This window comes from Macrobrachium rosenbergii, chromosome 40, assembly GCF_040412425.1.
Source record: "Macrobrachium rosenbergii isolate ZJJX-2024 chromosome 40, ASM4041242v1, whole genome shotgun sequence".
Taxonomy (NCBI): domain Eukaryota; kingdom Metazoa; phylum Arthropoda; class Malacostraca; order Decapoda; family Palaemonidae; genus Macrobrachium; species Macrobrachium rosenbergii.
Window position 1 is genome coordinate 15,252,286 of NC_089780.1, and position 15,668 is coordinate 15,267,953.

General features: G+C 33.8%; 1 protein-coding gene across 4 annotated transcripts in view; it reads right to left on the bottom strand.

The window, feature by feature from the left end:
* Window positions 1-5,669: 5,669 nt before the first annotated feature.
* Window positions 5,670-15,668, bottom strand: part of LOC136826152 (uncharacterized) — a 56,933-nt gene continuing 46,934 nt past the window's right edge. For all 4 annotated transcript variants that reach the window (XM_067083171.1, XM_067083170.1, XM_067083172.1 and 1 more), the window contains exons 9-16: window positions 11,619-11,742; window positions 10,908-11,038; window positions 10,625-10,711; window positions 9,512-9,695; window positions 8,288-8,500; window positions 7,821-7,918; window positions 7,137-7,257; window positions 5,670-6,641 (exon numbers count right to left, since the gene is read on the bottom strand). In XM_067083171.1, the coding sequence (XP_066939272.1) occupies window positions 6,274-6,641; window positions 7,137-7,257; window positions 7,821-7,918; window positions 8,288-8,500; window positions 9,512-9,695; window positions 10,625-10,711; window positions 10,908-11,038; window positions 11,619-11,742 (1,326 nt within the window). In that variant the 3' untranslated portion in view covers window positions 5,670-6,273. The remainder of the gene's footprint in view (window positions 6,642-7,136; window positions 7,258-7,820; window positions 7,919-8,287; window positions 8,501-9,511; window positions 9,696-10,624; window positions 10,712-10,907; window positions 11,039-11,618; window positions 11,743-15,668) is intronic.

The window sequence follows — 15,668 nt, forward strand, 5'->3', positions numbered from 1 at the left end:
CTTATCGTTTATCATTTCATATATATATATATATATATATATATATATATATATATATATATATATATATATATATAAAAATTTAGTACAAAAGAAGTGTGACTTCACCACCTAGCATGCAAAACAAAAGGTATATATGACTGGTGAAGTAAACAAAAATATTTTTTAGAAAATAATCGTCATATGACGCTACATATAAACAAACAAGTGATATCATTTCTCCCTCCTCCAAATACCTCGGCAGCTATGGATTTGCGATGGTTATTAACGAGAAAAAAAATTGTTGCAGTCACCAAGATAATGTTGCAAAACATTATAAAAATAATATAAGGAATTATGAACAGCTTGTAAAATAATTCCATTACCTTCTATAAAGTTTTTCGATAACTTTAGCCATTTCCAATATAGACTGTATCTCCCAAATGCTCATAATCTAAAGTTATTTGTCGAAAGTGCAGCCTATATTTAGCCTAGTATTACACCAGTAACCAAAATGTTCAACAAGAAAATAGTCACCCTATTTATTAATTACGTTTTCTGTTTCGCGTTTCGAAAGTTACCGCACTAAAGAAAACGCGTCAAGTAAACTTTTCTTGTCCTCAAAAACAATTCATTGTCCCTAATTACCAACGGTTTTAGCGCCGTATTCTTCCAAAAAATAAATTATAAAATTTGACTTTAGACCCAAAAGTCATTAAAGTGCTTCATAACAGAACTGGCGATAATTCCTGGACTTTGTGGTGAAGCATATTGATCGACGAGTAACACAGCTAATCTACGCTTATTTAGCATGGTGCAATCATTTTCCTATTAACAAGTCTAAGGCCAAGATTTACCAGAAAAAAACAGGCTTATGCATCCAAACTGTTCCTACTAAATGAATGTCTCCAGCAACTCAGACATAAATAACGTGCTAACACGATACTAGTTATATATCTTTAAAAATGTCTAAAAATTGTGAAATAAATTACCTTTCTGATATGGAATACCAAACTTACCTTATTAAGCTCGCCAGACGCTCCCTACAGAATGCAATGTCCGTAAGAACCCTGAGACGAAAGAAATTTCTGTTAATTATATTCTAAATATATCTAAGTAATGTAAAATACTGTAATGTAAATTAAGATCATAACTAAACTTATGGTCGTACCTACTATCTCGACTGACAGCTCCTTTCTCTTCAAATGGCTCAGAGAATGACACACGCATTTTAAATACAGCAAGTAGCAAGTTACTGAAGAAAACACTGTCACTGAAAAGATCTGGTTGCTGGGATCCCGTGCTTTAAATCTGCTAAAATTCATACTTTTGAGTTTTGCTTGGGTTTAACTCCATCCCTCATAATTTGAACCACGCACTAATTTTAGCCATATCTCTGTTAGAAGGTCAACAACCACAGATCTATACTCAGGAAATGGGTTCAACGTAAAGAACAGCATTATCTGCACAAGCAATCAGCTCCTTTTCAAGGTCATACTGTAAAGAGTACAGGTACTAACATATAAAAAAAATAATGGGCCAAGAACACTAACCTGGAAACACCAGATTACATTTCTGCAGTCACTACAGTGTTCATCAACAACTACTCTTTGCAATCTATTAAGTTAAACAATGAATAATAATACTAGGTCAGGATCACAAACTAGCATCTGATTAAGTTTAGAAAACAAGAGTTTCACGATTAATTACAAAAAAACAGTAGTAAAGTCAAGACCAATCAAGTGTACATGATCAGATTCAGAGGATTTCTGTTCAATACTGAAGAACTTCACAGGCGCCCAGGCCCTTGCGAAAGCCAGGAGCAAACTAGGAAACTGGAGATCATTTTCACCATAAGTATTCAGACATCCTGCCAACAGAAGTTCAAGAACTTAAGATAATAATTACAATAGAGGCAGTAATCAGCAGGACTAAAGCCACCCCAATCTAATTTACCTAATTGAGAAACATTTATTCATTTTCAATTGCAGCATAAACTCGCTTTCAACTGGCCATAATCATCTAAAGCCACATCATTTCAATTACTTTTCCAAAAATTATAGGACTCCTGTTTCTCTAGGCATACTGCAATTCAACATGCGAGAATCAATTCGCCAGTTTATCATGTTGACATGGCTATCATCTACAAGAATAATATTCTCAAATTCTTAATGCAACTATAACCAATTAAGAAGTGAAAGATTACTCAAAATTCCTTTCCAGTCTTCTTGTAATCTTCTGCAAGATTACAGCACATCAAGTACCTCTTGTTCAGCTTTAATCATTACAGAAACTAAAGCGTGATTAAAAGCCCAAGCTGGAGGACCAATAGCACTGGTTATAGCACCAGACTTGGTGAGTGGCCTCATTTATATTTTGCTCACAGCCAAGTTCAGAAGTGAAATCAAAAGCTCTAAGGCCAAGGCAATAATGGAAACAGCATTCAGCAATTCATTTAATTCCTCTGGTATTTCCGTTAATCTTTTTACTGACGGTTTTTCTGACTTCAAAATTATTTCAGCTGTCTTTCTCAACATATTTATCATGACTACTCTGTCTCTTCTGACCTGTACTGAGTATATACAGAGTACAAGGTGTAGAAGCATTGTCTCCACAATCATCACTGACATTCTGACACCAGGTTTTTCCTCTATACGCTAGACATTTTCAATTCTCTCTATTCCTCTGCCTGATGCACTTTCAGGCCAAATTCTCATGTGTCCAGCTCTCAATCTATTTCCCTTACTCCTTGGTTTTCCTGGGTCCTTCTACTGGTGTCTATACTAGTGCCCTCTTCCTTTCTCCTCACATGACCAAACCATTTCATTTTTAGAGGTCAGAGTTCATTTTCCAGGCTCTGGGCAAGACACCCCTCAAAGACTTGTTTGTGATATGAGCTTCCGAATGCACTCCAGCCATAAATAATGTATGTATGTATGTATGTATGTATGTATGTATGTATGTATGTATGTATGTATGTATGTGTATATATATATATATATATATATATATATATATATATATATATATATATATACATATACGTGTGTGTATGTGTATAATAAACGATGACAATCATACAGCATCATCAGGGTTAAGTAAAACATAACAGGATAAGTATATGTGGGGTACTTTTATTTGCTATTTATTATAAACAATCTTGATATGACATGACATGATGCTAAAAGCAAAATTGAAAGAAAATTGCAAAATAAGCATGAGCAATAAGTCATTGCTCTCTTTTATGATAAATATTTTACTGTTTGATTCACCATGTGACTAATGATTATATCTTTTTTTGTAGATTTTTTCACTTTTTTTTTAGTTAAAATGAAAATCAAATTAAAAAACTAAATACATTGGTAACATTTCTCTCTCTCTCTCTCTCTCTCTCTCTCTCTCTCTCTCTCTCTCTCTCTCTCTCTCTCTCTCTCTCTCTCTCTCTTCTTTAATATAAATGTATGTCTACTAGACTATCTACGCAAGCCTACCTACAGACGTACTCTACACAAAATTTACACAGTGCAGGAATGACCTCAGTAAATAGCATGCATACCAAAATCTTGTTACAATGCTATAATCACATTAACTTATCTCTACCAACCTAAACATTACTTTTTACTAAATACTACTGCATTTGATTTTTACTGGTTGAATATAAAAATAATCCCTAGTTCATTCTGTATGTGTCTTAGGAGAATGGACGGCTTTAATTCAGTGGACCGACTAAAATAATAATAATAATAATAATAATAATAATAATAATAATAATAATAATAATAATAATAATAATAATAATAATAATACTTTCCAATGATCCATTTACTGTTTTTTCTCACTACATTTAGTTACTAAAAAAGTGAACACTGGTCGAGATTAGCAACAGAAAAATAAAGCCAGACCGCTGAATGTTTAAAACATTTGCTTAACAAAAATGGCTATTTGCACTCATCTACTACTATTTAGGAACATACACATTAAATCCCATCCCAATGAAACAAAAGGTGAGAGCTCAAAGAACAATTCGTAAATTAATAAAAATCTTATCACTTTCGCTCTGAAAATAGGTGCGCATGATATCCCTCACTTTTGGGAGATTCAAACATTGAAAAGTCTCCTCCATGCTGTATAACTAAGACAGAAGAATCAACTGATAACCTCAGGGCATAAAGTACTTTGTCTGAAGCATCTACTGTAACCCCTGTTCAACCTGCAAAATTGCTCAACTGCATTGTATACATTAATGACAAGGCACCTACACATAAAATCCTTTTGATAACCCTCTGTCATTCACACTGCATGAAGTACTGGGAGAATATGACACTATAAGACATAGAACCACAAACTAACTGATTTCAACCTCAGCTCCATTACCAACCTGAATCTGCATCAGACTCTAAGGCAGCTTATATCTCTAAAAATGCCCTACCATGATTTTACATCTTATGCTTCATATCAATCACGAAACAAAGTATATACTTTCATTTCTTACTTCACAAAAGACTGGGAGGATTAAGTACGGAAAGTGTGCTTGAGATGCTCTTACACAATGTCTACAAAAATTTTATTTTCAATTTCCTGGTATTTTAATAATAGTAAATCTATTTTTAAAACATAAATAAAATCTTTACTGAAGACCTGAACAATATTTACTGCACCTGAGGTTACCATCTCTCTTAAATCTCTAAGAACTTTAAAATGTAACAAACCTTGTAATATTCTGTGAGGAACAGCGATGACAAATACCATACTTTTCAAAGCAGTTAATGTTAAAAGAATCACAGAAAAAATATACGTAACTAAGAAAGATAATGCTGAGGAAAAAAACCTACCAAATAACATCTTGGTGCAAGACAAGGACTACATATTTTACAAAGAGAATGAATCACGAACACTTCCCAATACCCAATAACAATAACAAAAATGTGAGGACTAAGGTAATACAGTCTTACCATCATATAAAAGTTAAAACTACACCAATCTAGTTGAAGAGTAATAAATAGTCTACGATATTTTCTAATAAATACTAGTACAATGGTAGTAACAATAAAGGACCCTGTACAGCCGTATATTCATTTTGTCTGGAACAGTGATAGTCTACAATTATAGAACTGCATGTTTAGACTACTCATTGCCCAGCCAAGGGCCAGCCCTCTAACCAATAGCCCCCTACGTAAGTTTGCAGAATTAGGGTAGCTGGTTCCGAAGTCTGAACTTCAAGATAGTATTTATTATCCATAGGGTCAGGTCTTATTGTCATGACCCCCTCTTACAATACCGCAATTTTTGACAATATGGGCACACTAGCAAGAGAAGAACAAAGAAGAAGAATGAAAATGAAAATAGTAAAAAATAAATATAACACATACATGGAATATCACACACTTTAACTTCATCGTTAATGTTGTAGTCTTTTTTTATTAATGAAAGCAAGAGGCTAAAACTGAGCAATGCCCATCAGTAACTGCAAAAAATGCAATCTGTTTCTTGTGAAAAATGCCTTGGTTTCCTCCAATATCATCTGGTGAATTTTATACATTTTGCTGATGTTGTGAAATGATCTATAATTACAGGATACTGATCACCAAAGCTATTTGTTTTTCTTTACATTAATACTGGTGTGACTTCTTAACAGTACCTAACAATGTGTTGCTTCATAACTTGAGCCTCTTTTCTTAGCCATTATTTCCTTTCACTTTACTCATGAAACACTACTCGTATATTACTGCATTTGACTTATCTCTAACAATGGAAGCCTCACAATACATAAATATCTCATTCGAAATGAGCACGGAATCAACTAATACAATTCATTTATAAGAGTTATAGTTCTCTTGCTTGTTGAGCTAACTGGCCTAAGATAATTGCTTGGAAACCTATCACAGAATAGCCACAAAGACTAATTTCTCCTTCCATTTGCACCTCCAAAGCTTATCACTCATTTAAGTCTTTTGAAGTTTATCCATTGTGCAGCAAGGATAGCAGTCTTTGAGCATTTTACTTCCTTCTAAGTAAGGTAGCATACCCTTATGCTATATATCTTCATTAAAAATTAGTATTAAAGTACTGTGTACTGCTCTGTGGTAACATATCTACTGAAATTTAGTTGCAAAAACAAATTTCTGTTTTAGGAAAAATATTCTATATTAAATATAAGCCTCAAAGTCTGAAATAATTTGTACTTTCAGAATTCCAAATACTTGATATGGTCCAACAGAAACACATAATTGATATCTGTCTTTGGAATACACCTTATGCTAATGTTTGGTGAAACACAATCCATCAAAAGCCGAGCTACCTTAGCAAAAGCATCATAGCCACGGAAAAGAAATGAACAGATAACGTAAACATGAGACCATCTTGACCTGATGAAAATGGTCTAACATTTGGGTTGTAAGGATTAGCAATACTATAAGTGGGCCCTGCACCTTTATCACCTGAAGGCAAAAGATCCAAGCTAACTGACACTTTCCCATCACGTTGATCCTTCAAAAAGGTAAACAGATTCTTCCTAAAATCAGGGTCAGGTTTTGGCTGCCAGTGACCACATCGAGGGAAATCCTTTGGAACTTTTGGGAGCATAGAATGTTCACCGACTTTGAAAATCAGGCCCATCCCAACCTCCACATGGAAGCTAAGATGACAGTGGAAGAGCCAATATCCTGGAAGATACAACCAAGCCAAATTGCAGACAACTATTAACTGAAAACTGAAAGGCTGTCAATCTTCATGAGCAGCCCAAGAAATAAATAACTGAATAACTGAAATACTTCCAATGAAACTACGATTTTTAAATGGCTTGACTTGTTTAAGGTTATGTAATTAGCAACATACTTGAAAATTACTACTGTAGTCACAACTACTGGCTAAGACATCCCATAATAGCAATGATTAAAAATTTAAGGAGTCTAAAATACAATTTATTAATTTTACTGTGTCTCTGAATCAAAACACAAAACTAGAGAACTCAAGCAGCTACAGTTTGCATGCACTCTTACAAACAAAATAAATACTGTCCTTAAAATTCAAAAAAGTTTAACAACTACAGGAATTACACTACAGACAAAACAACATACTAAATTCATACTTTTTGTGATTTACTCTGCTGATACCAATTACTTCTACTGTTTATTTAACACAAATCAATGTCAAATTACCTGGATTGTTTGCAATAAAACGAATGATAGTGTATCCTCCATCAGGTACGGTCACAGTATCTTTCGTGGGTGGATGGTCAAAGTTACGTTCCAATAATCCCTTCTTATCCAGGTCCTTGATCTGAAGAACACAAATATCTTTTATTAGCAGAGAACTATTAAAATGGTAAAATGCATCCCTTCTTTGCCGACAAATGTTTTCTTATAAACCTGTTAAACCAAAACAAATATTCTCTTGCCTTATTAAAGCATAAGCCATCTAAACCTCAGATTCATATTATGGCATTACACTCTTAAAAGGCTTGAATGAATGAATGACTTGCTGTAAAACGAAATAACTTAATAAGAGCCAAAAACTGGAGCAGAAAAAGTCAAACCTTCCTATCCAACTTGTAAGAGAGCAAAGGAAAAGACAGAAGCAATTCCCTGTACCCAGACATTACCCTCTAAGCTCTCATACAGTAGCCTAAACTCAAAAGAAGAATATAGAAATATAGTACATAATGAGAATGTCTTTACAATTCCATACGCAAAGATGATCATCTCTCTTCCTTGCTACTTAATCACTGATCTGATCTTGTATATAAATATTGAATGGTACCTAGAAAACTAAAAAGATACCATATTTCTGATCATGATCATACTGCGTAGGGAAGCAACTTCGACAATAAAATCTAATCTTACCGCTTGCAAAGTGGTGTTTTCGCCCAATCTTCCCATTCCCACAACTTTAAATGTATGCCCATGAAGATGGAATGGGTGGTTTGCCCAATACACAAAACCTGAAAAAAAATTTACACTTGTTATAAATGAAAGAAAAAGTACATTAACATTAAGCAAAAATTACAAAATAAAACAAGTAGTATAAGCCTTAAAAACCATTTTCAACAGAAGGTATACATAATGAACCTAAAGGACAAACAGATATACACCAAAAACAAAATTATATAAATTCTTAAACTGAAAATGGTTACAGAAACTGAAAAGCAAAATAAAGAATTGACAATGTATTCCATGTTTGTGTATTATTCATCACATACAGACTCAAAGTACAGTACACAAGAACCACAATCATGCGTGCACTAGAACCACAATCATGCGTGCACTAGAACACTCAAAATGAAGAAACAAACAAGAAAGCAAAAGAGTACCTTCATCCACCAAAATGAGCTCCACAAGGCTGTCCTTTTTAACATTTAGAACATGAGGGCAGTAACAAAACTCCCCTTTACAGTTGGACCTCGATGTGTCATTACAGAAGGCGCTATACTCAACGTCATCTGGCTGCGATAAGGGAGGAACATTGGGCAATCTCAAGCTGATCTCATTTATCTGTGGAATGTAGACCTGTCGTTGCTTCACCACTGAAAATTTTTGAAAGGTTATACAAACTGTAGAATCACTTTTACGGCATAGGACTGCTACTGTAAGACCCTGTACTTATAAGTACAGTACAATGCTTTTCAATCAGTTCAGTACTGTATCATCAATGAATGTACTCAGTAATTCATGGTTTCCTTACAATATATTTTTAATTCATTCTTAAAACTCCAAATCCCCCCAAAAATTAAAGACAGAGGTTACTAAAACATTTTAAAATTTACTACCACAATCTTGTAAACAGAGAGAAGAAAGATATACTATTCATACATACTTACAATATAATTTGAAACTCACTGGTGTACAATCAAAATTATTTACATACTCTACGTATAAACAGACACAACAAAAATACATAATGACAATCAAGAATTAAGTTTAAGAAATTAAACAAAATGATAATGACATCTTAGATTAAACTAACTGCCATAAGAAGGTTTGCTTGAAAGGAAAATAAAGCTAACAAAAAATGCTTTCTGTACAATTTGAGAGGAAAACTAGTAATGAATTTTGAATGACTAACGACACAAATTACTAGTGGAAGAAACAAAGCAACCTGGTAGGAGGGTGCATGCCTTCCAAAGCACAGAGTATGTACTATTAAATGCTCTTTGTAACATTCCTTTTGTCCCCTATTGAACTGCTTCCTCCCCTTTACATTTCATTCATTACATCATCTTCAAACTTAGCGTTCAATTTTCACTTATCTTGTTCCATTCAAATTCAGGTCCTACAAGCCGCACCCCTAAAATCTATAAAGACTCAGTGGACAGACTATTTCATAATAATAATAATAATAATAATAATAAAGATAAAAAATTCTAAACTCAAATGAAGAGCAGCACTACAACCTAACCATGTAAAGCCTAAATTTGTTATAATAATAATAATACTATAATAAAATAAAAGACAACAAATTTTCATCTCAATGAACAGCAGCACTACAACCTCAACATGTAAAGCATAAACTCTTGAACAACTTATCAAACTCTTACCAGACAAAAATGGGTAGTATTCTTTATTATGGAAGAGATAGTTGTCCTTGTTCTTGAAATCATAGTGGAGCCAGAATTTGTGGTCCGGTTCTCGAGCAAACGCATCATCCTGATCAAGAGAACGAATTTCTGCCGCAGTGAAGAATGTACCATCACCTGGGGCTGCATTTAGTTTGTTTAGGTTCTGTAAAAAGCATATATCTTTTAATTAAACTGGTAAATTACAATACAATTCTTTACACAAATTAGATTTTGCTCTAGCTTACTGTTTTACAGTACTGTAAATACAATTCAAAGCACAAACACTATAGTTTTTTCTTATGAGACTTCAACTATTATGCTCAATTTCCAAAACTAATTTTGATTACTAATTACTTTCTGCTCATGAGAATTCAAATACTGCTTCTCCATCCTATTTTCTCTCTCAAGAGCTGTATCCTCTTATATAAGTCTTATAAACAGCTCTGTCCATTCCTAAATGCTAACTTAGACTCTTCATATACATATATGTACAATATAACCTGATTATAGCACTTCTGTCTGTCTCTAATAACTTTTCTCAAAACTCTTACATCTCTTCTCATCTCCCAACTTTTCAGTGTGTATACCAAGAATGTACACTTAACCTTTCTTCCTAAGTTCCTCTTTACGAAGGTACTGTCTAGTGTGCTCTGTACAGCCCGCTATAGATGGTACTGAAAGTTCTTTCCAATCTCCTCATAACCAACCCCAAATGTTTTCTGCTTTTACATTTCACATTTTCCTTGATCTCTTCCTACCTGACCCTCCAACATCTTCGACTTTACCTCACTACAACTTTCATTATTCATTTAAGAACAAACCTTTCAGATGAGTCTAAAAAGTTTCTATAAAACATTTTACTCCCCTTTATTCTTTCATTTACCATATTTGCCCTTTGGTCAGTATGCTTACTCCATATCAATCATAAACATAACTATCAAAATCACCACACCAAATGAATTCGTAAAACTATTCATGCAGCCGTTAATGGTACTTTGGAGTACACTAATTTCTACATGGCTTGCTCAAGGAACTATAGTTCCCTTGTGCATATAGCAATATTAATGTAACAACAGCAATACACAAACTTACAAAGCCTTCTGGGATAGTAGATTCATAAGCCACGTTTTCTAAACTGTCTGGGAAACCTACAGCGCCTTCGTACCTCATGACTGCAACCTGAAAGATAAAATAACACAAGCTACTTAGCACACATTTCACCAAGAATCATAAGAACAAAAGATGGGAGAAAAAAGCCCATTTTGAGAGTTCAAGCAAACAAGTGTAAAAGACAGAAAAGCAAATCATTCCCTGTATTAGGCCTGGGATAAACCTCCACACAAATATATGACACAAATGGAAACATGAGACTTACCTGATAAGCTGACTTGAACCTTTCATCGCAGTCCAAAAGGCCTTGGAATTTTATCCAATAGGTTCCTATTTCCTCAGATGCATTGACGACAAAGTCCCACCTCTCCCCACCATATATGGTAAGAGAGTCCACTATACAAAAAAAAATTAATAAAATTGTAAATAAAAATTACGAAGTCAGTACAGTAATCATAATAAGGTGAATTAAATTGGGTATACCAGTGAGAAGCATTCATATTTTCTCAAATACAGTAGTACATTTTACTATAGAACCCTGATGTGAATAAAGGGAAAAGCACAATATAAATATTCTCTACAAGTAGTTCCATAAGACAACTACAAAAGAGGGATTCATGTTTTGTGAAAAGGCTGGCATTTTAAAAATATATAGTCTTGTGGAATACTTTACATATAAAAGGGTAAACCAAATACAGTAATACCCAACATTCAGTACACCAGAATACATAAATTCATTAAAATGTGCCCCTCTCTCTCTCTCTCTCTCTCTCTCTCTCTCTCTCTCTCTCTCTCTCTCTCTCTCTCTCTCTCTCTCTCTCTCTCTCTCTCTCTCTCTCTCTAAATTTTCAAGGAGGCATATCTGAATCGTAATTCTTCTAACTTGGAATGTGGCAAAACTATACAGCCTCAGGGACTCTTAAACCTTATTAACAGAGCAAAAAAAAAATCAATATGAATAACAAAAAACTCTTACCTTCAAAGGGTTCAAGAGGCACGCCATCACTAGCAATAGGTACTAGGGTATGGTTGTCAACTGAAATGACAATAGGGCAATTCTGGATGCTGTTGCTGACTGCTCTCAAACGATGACGGTAACCCTGCAAATAAGAGTTTAAGGAGTTAACTAATATATATGCTACACATCAACTAAAGAAGTGAGTACAAAACATTACATAAAATCAAAAGTACCCTTCCATAAGACTCCAGCACTGATTTCTAGGTAAATAAGTACTAAATTTATGAGATGGCATCAAACTGTTAGTCCCATAATCTAAAGCAATTGGTGCCAGAAGGAACTGCTGTAATTGAAATACAGGAGAAACATTTAGCTTTTAAAAGTTCAAAATGCTGTAACTTTTGTTCCATTAATGCTACTGGGATGAGCTGAATTGAATTGAATATAGAATTTAGGCCAGGGGTCCTATGAGGTCATTCAGTACTGAAACAGAAATTGACAGTACTGTAAATGGTTTGAAAGGCATAACAGGAGGAAAACCTTGCAGTTGCACTATGAATCAACTATTATGAGAGGGTGGAGAGTAAGATGGAAGAAAGGGAATATGAAAGGAGGTACAGTCAAAGGAATGAAAGGGGTTGCAGCTAAGGGCCGAAGGCACACTGCAAAGAACCGTAAGTCATGCCTACAGTGTACCACGAGGTGCACTGACAGCACTACCCCCCAACGGGGGTTAACTAGGATGGAACTGGTAATAATGGCTAGAGACCCTACTTTAAATTATATCCCAGTGAGATCTGTCAATGAATCCTGACCCTCCAAATTTTATGACTGACGCAAAAAAAAAAAAAGTTCTGATAATGTTTGTATGGTGTAATCATGAATTCTCTAAAGCTTTAAAAAAACTTCTCCATTGGATATGCCCATCATGACATAATCATACAAAAGGAAGCATTGTTTTGTATTTAGCTAATGTATTCTGAATCATAAAAACCAATGAGTAATTAAGAATGATGACAAAAGTAAATAATCTTAGAGTCACTGATCTCTTTTATCTGTCACTGTTCGTGCTTACGCTTATTTCATGTTTTGCAGGCATATGTTATGCTATGACGTAATTCCTGCAATATTAATCAATGGCTAATGAGTCAAGCTGAGCAGAAAGTAAAAGCGAATGCAAAGACTGAAAATGTTTGTTATTCATCCACAACACTAAGCTACCTTTTACTTTAATAATAATAATAATAATAATAATAATAATAATAATAATAATAATAATAATAATAATAATAATATTCCCAACGTATGAGTAAAGAATAGCTCAAGAATGAGTAACGATTCTGGATGAGTAAAAGTATAAAACAGACAAAAATAATTGGAACTGTTTGCTATAAATTGTAAACATTGAGAACTATTTCACAACAATACCTATACTATATTAGTACAGTAATGAATGTTTATATGCTCATTCCACCTTGTTAAAAAATACACATATACACATAATACAAATAAACCAGTCATCAAAGAAATGATGAGTACTCAGCCTTAATGAGTAAAGCAGTATAAAAGGAACACAACCTGAATTATTAGTTGTTTATCCTAAACACTGAGAAAGGTTCACTCACATTAACAACCTAAACATGTAAGTAAAATATGTTTACTGCATGAGATATGATGAATCATGAATCAAGATGAATAATCTGTAGAAAATTACCAACATTCCTGGAATTTTTGGTTGTTACTCCTTAACATAAAGACACTTTCACTCCATTGTTAATAATCATAAGGCATAAGTAATGAACAAGTGCAGGTAATGAATGAAGAATGGAGAGCAATGTGCCTATAGGAGTTTTTTTTTTTTTGTCAAAGGCTTTGGTACAATATCATTCTAGTACTAGACATTAAATAGCTGTATTATGAGTAATGTGCTAAGATGAAGGAAAATAAAAAAATTAAAAACTGACTCGGATTCTTTGGCTTCTATGCAAATATACTATTTCATTCCATTAACAATAATACCACTGATCTAAGGATTTCTACATCTTTATTATAATTATACTTCTATCATTAGCACTGTTCATTGTGATAAACGTCCAAATTGGAATTTAGGTTTAAAATTGTATAATGTATACTCAACCAAAAATAATTTTCAAAAGACATATAGTTTAAATTCCTATCCCCTAATGCGGGTATCAACAATATGCTTTGAACAGCATACTAAAGGTTCTCGGCAAAGTTACTTAAACTACAAGAAATGCATATTAATTTCTGACTTTTGCTATTCAGCGGATCTCTTCTGTCGCTTCCAACCTCACTATCCAACTTCTTTAACTTTGCCTTGCTCACATTTCCATTTCTCAAATGAGAAGAAATTTATCAAGTGAGCCACTTTACAGTAGAATCTAGTGTAACAAATTACACAAGAGATAAAAGAACAAAAACCTATAGAAATCATTAATTCTTCCATTTTAATCATTCAGTACTGAATATTGTTTTACTGAAGATTATTATTGCATTTGCTGTTTATGTGTGTGAGCTTGTATGAGAGAGAGAGAGAGAGAGAGAGAGAGAGAGAGAGAGAGAGAGAGAGAGAGAGAGAGAGAGAGAGAGAGCCCTTGGTTGTTCACCAAACAAAAAGAGAACATGAATATTATACTATTTTATTAAAAAAAAAAAATGATTTCCACAACAAGAAAACCCTTCTAACATTTTTGTTCTTGCATTAATTACGAAACACCCAACAATATATGATCAAACAGGTTTCTTTGCTGGAACATGCAATGAATACAGTTTACACAATGTTATGACATAAGTAACTAGATTCTCCACAGGTACAGACTACGTGTAGCACGAGTGAATCATGTGATTATATACAGTGTATATCAACAAAAACAGGGTTCTCTTGGTCTAATACTTTCATATAAAAACTTTTAACATTGTCTCTCACATACATGCGTAAGTTTTCCACTAACACTTTTTGTTACATAAAATTATCAGTAATGCTCTCATTTCTTTGCTTATCAGCTCTGGGGACTTATTATATCCTACTTAGCCATGAAATGAAAGCTGCATGCCCTATATATCATTATCATTACTGTAAAATAGTTTCATGAAAATAACAGTTGAAGAATTATGTTTTTAATGTATCCAATAATCAACGTATCAAAGTGTCCACGATCTGTGAAAGTAACCAAACCTTTGCCAACTTCTGCATATTTATTTACTGGATATTATAAATATATGCTCTCAGAGAAGGGCTATGTTGTACAACTGACATAACTTCTCATTCACTTCTTTCCAATCCCCTGACTTTCTTCCCACTTGACTGTTCAGCCTCTTCAACTTTTTCCTGCTCTCATTTCCGCCCTTTTCACCCTATCTTTAATTTAGAATTCTTTGGGCCAGTCTCATCACCCAAGCTAGAGCTTTTGAAAATAATAATCCCATCTCACCATCTGTCACTTAGTCTGCTGACATGTGTCAGGTAAACATTGCAGCAGCATGTCTGTCATGCATGCGTACAATGTACCACTGCCATTTAGGCTAATGCCTGCCTAAACAATAATGCATACGAAGTTAAATTATGACATTGTATATGCACGGTTTCAGCACCTCTCCACCTTGCCAAATGTAATTCTATGTTCATTCGCCGTATTATTTTGTTCACTGGTATCAAAACTGACTATAGCAAGAGTGGCAGGATGAAAGTTATGATTTCTTGATTGTTAGTGTTATACGAAAAATATAAACAATTTGTCATAGCGCCTTGATGAATTCATGTAATAAACCAAGCCGTAAGGATGCGTCCTGATCATTTTACTAAATGTTTTGGGCAAGAACCTACAAACTTGTACATGTGCTACTTGAAATATTATCTAATTTCCATGCCAAAATGATGGCAGTATTGTATTATAATCGTTGGTATAAGTCCCAATATATTCTTTACTTACCTCTCTTTCAACTAAGTTTGAGTAAACACTATGTCATTTCTTACCATATCATTCGAAAACAGAAAACTCTCCACATTTGCTTCCAAATCTAGATCATACCATCCCATTTTCATTTTTT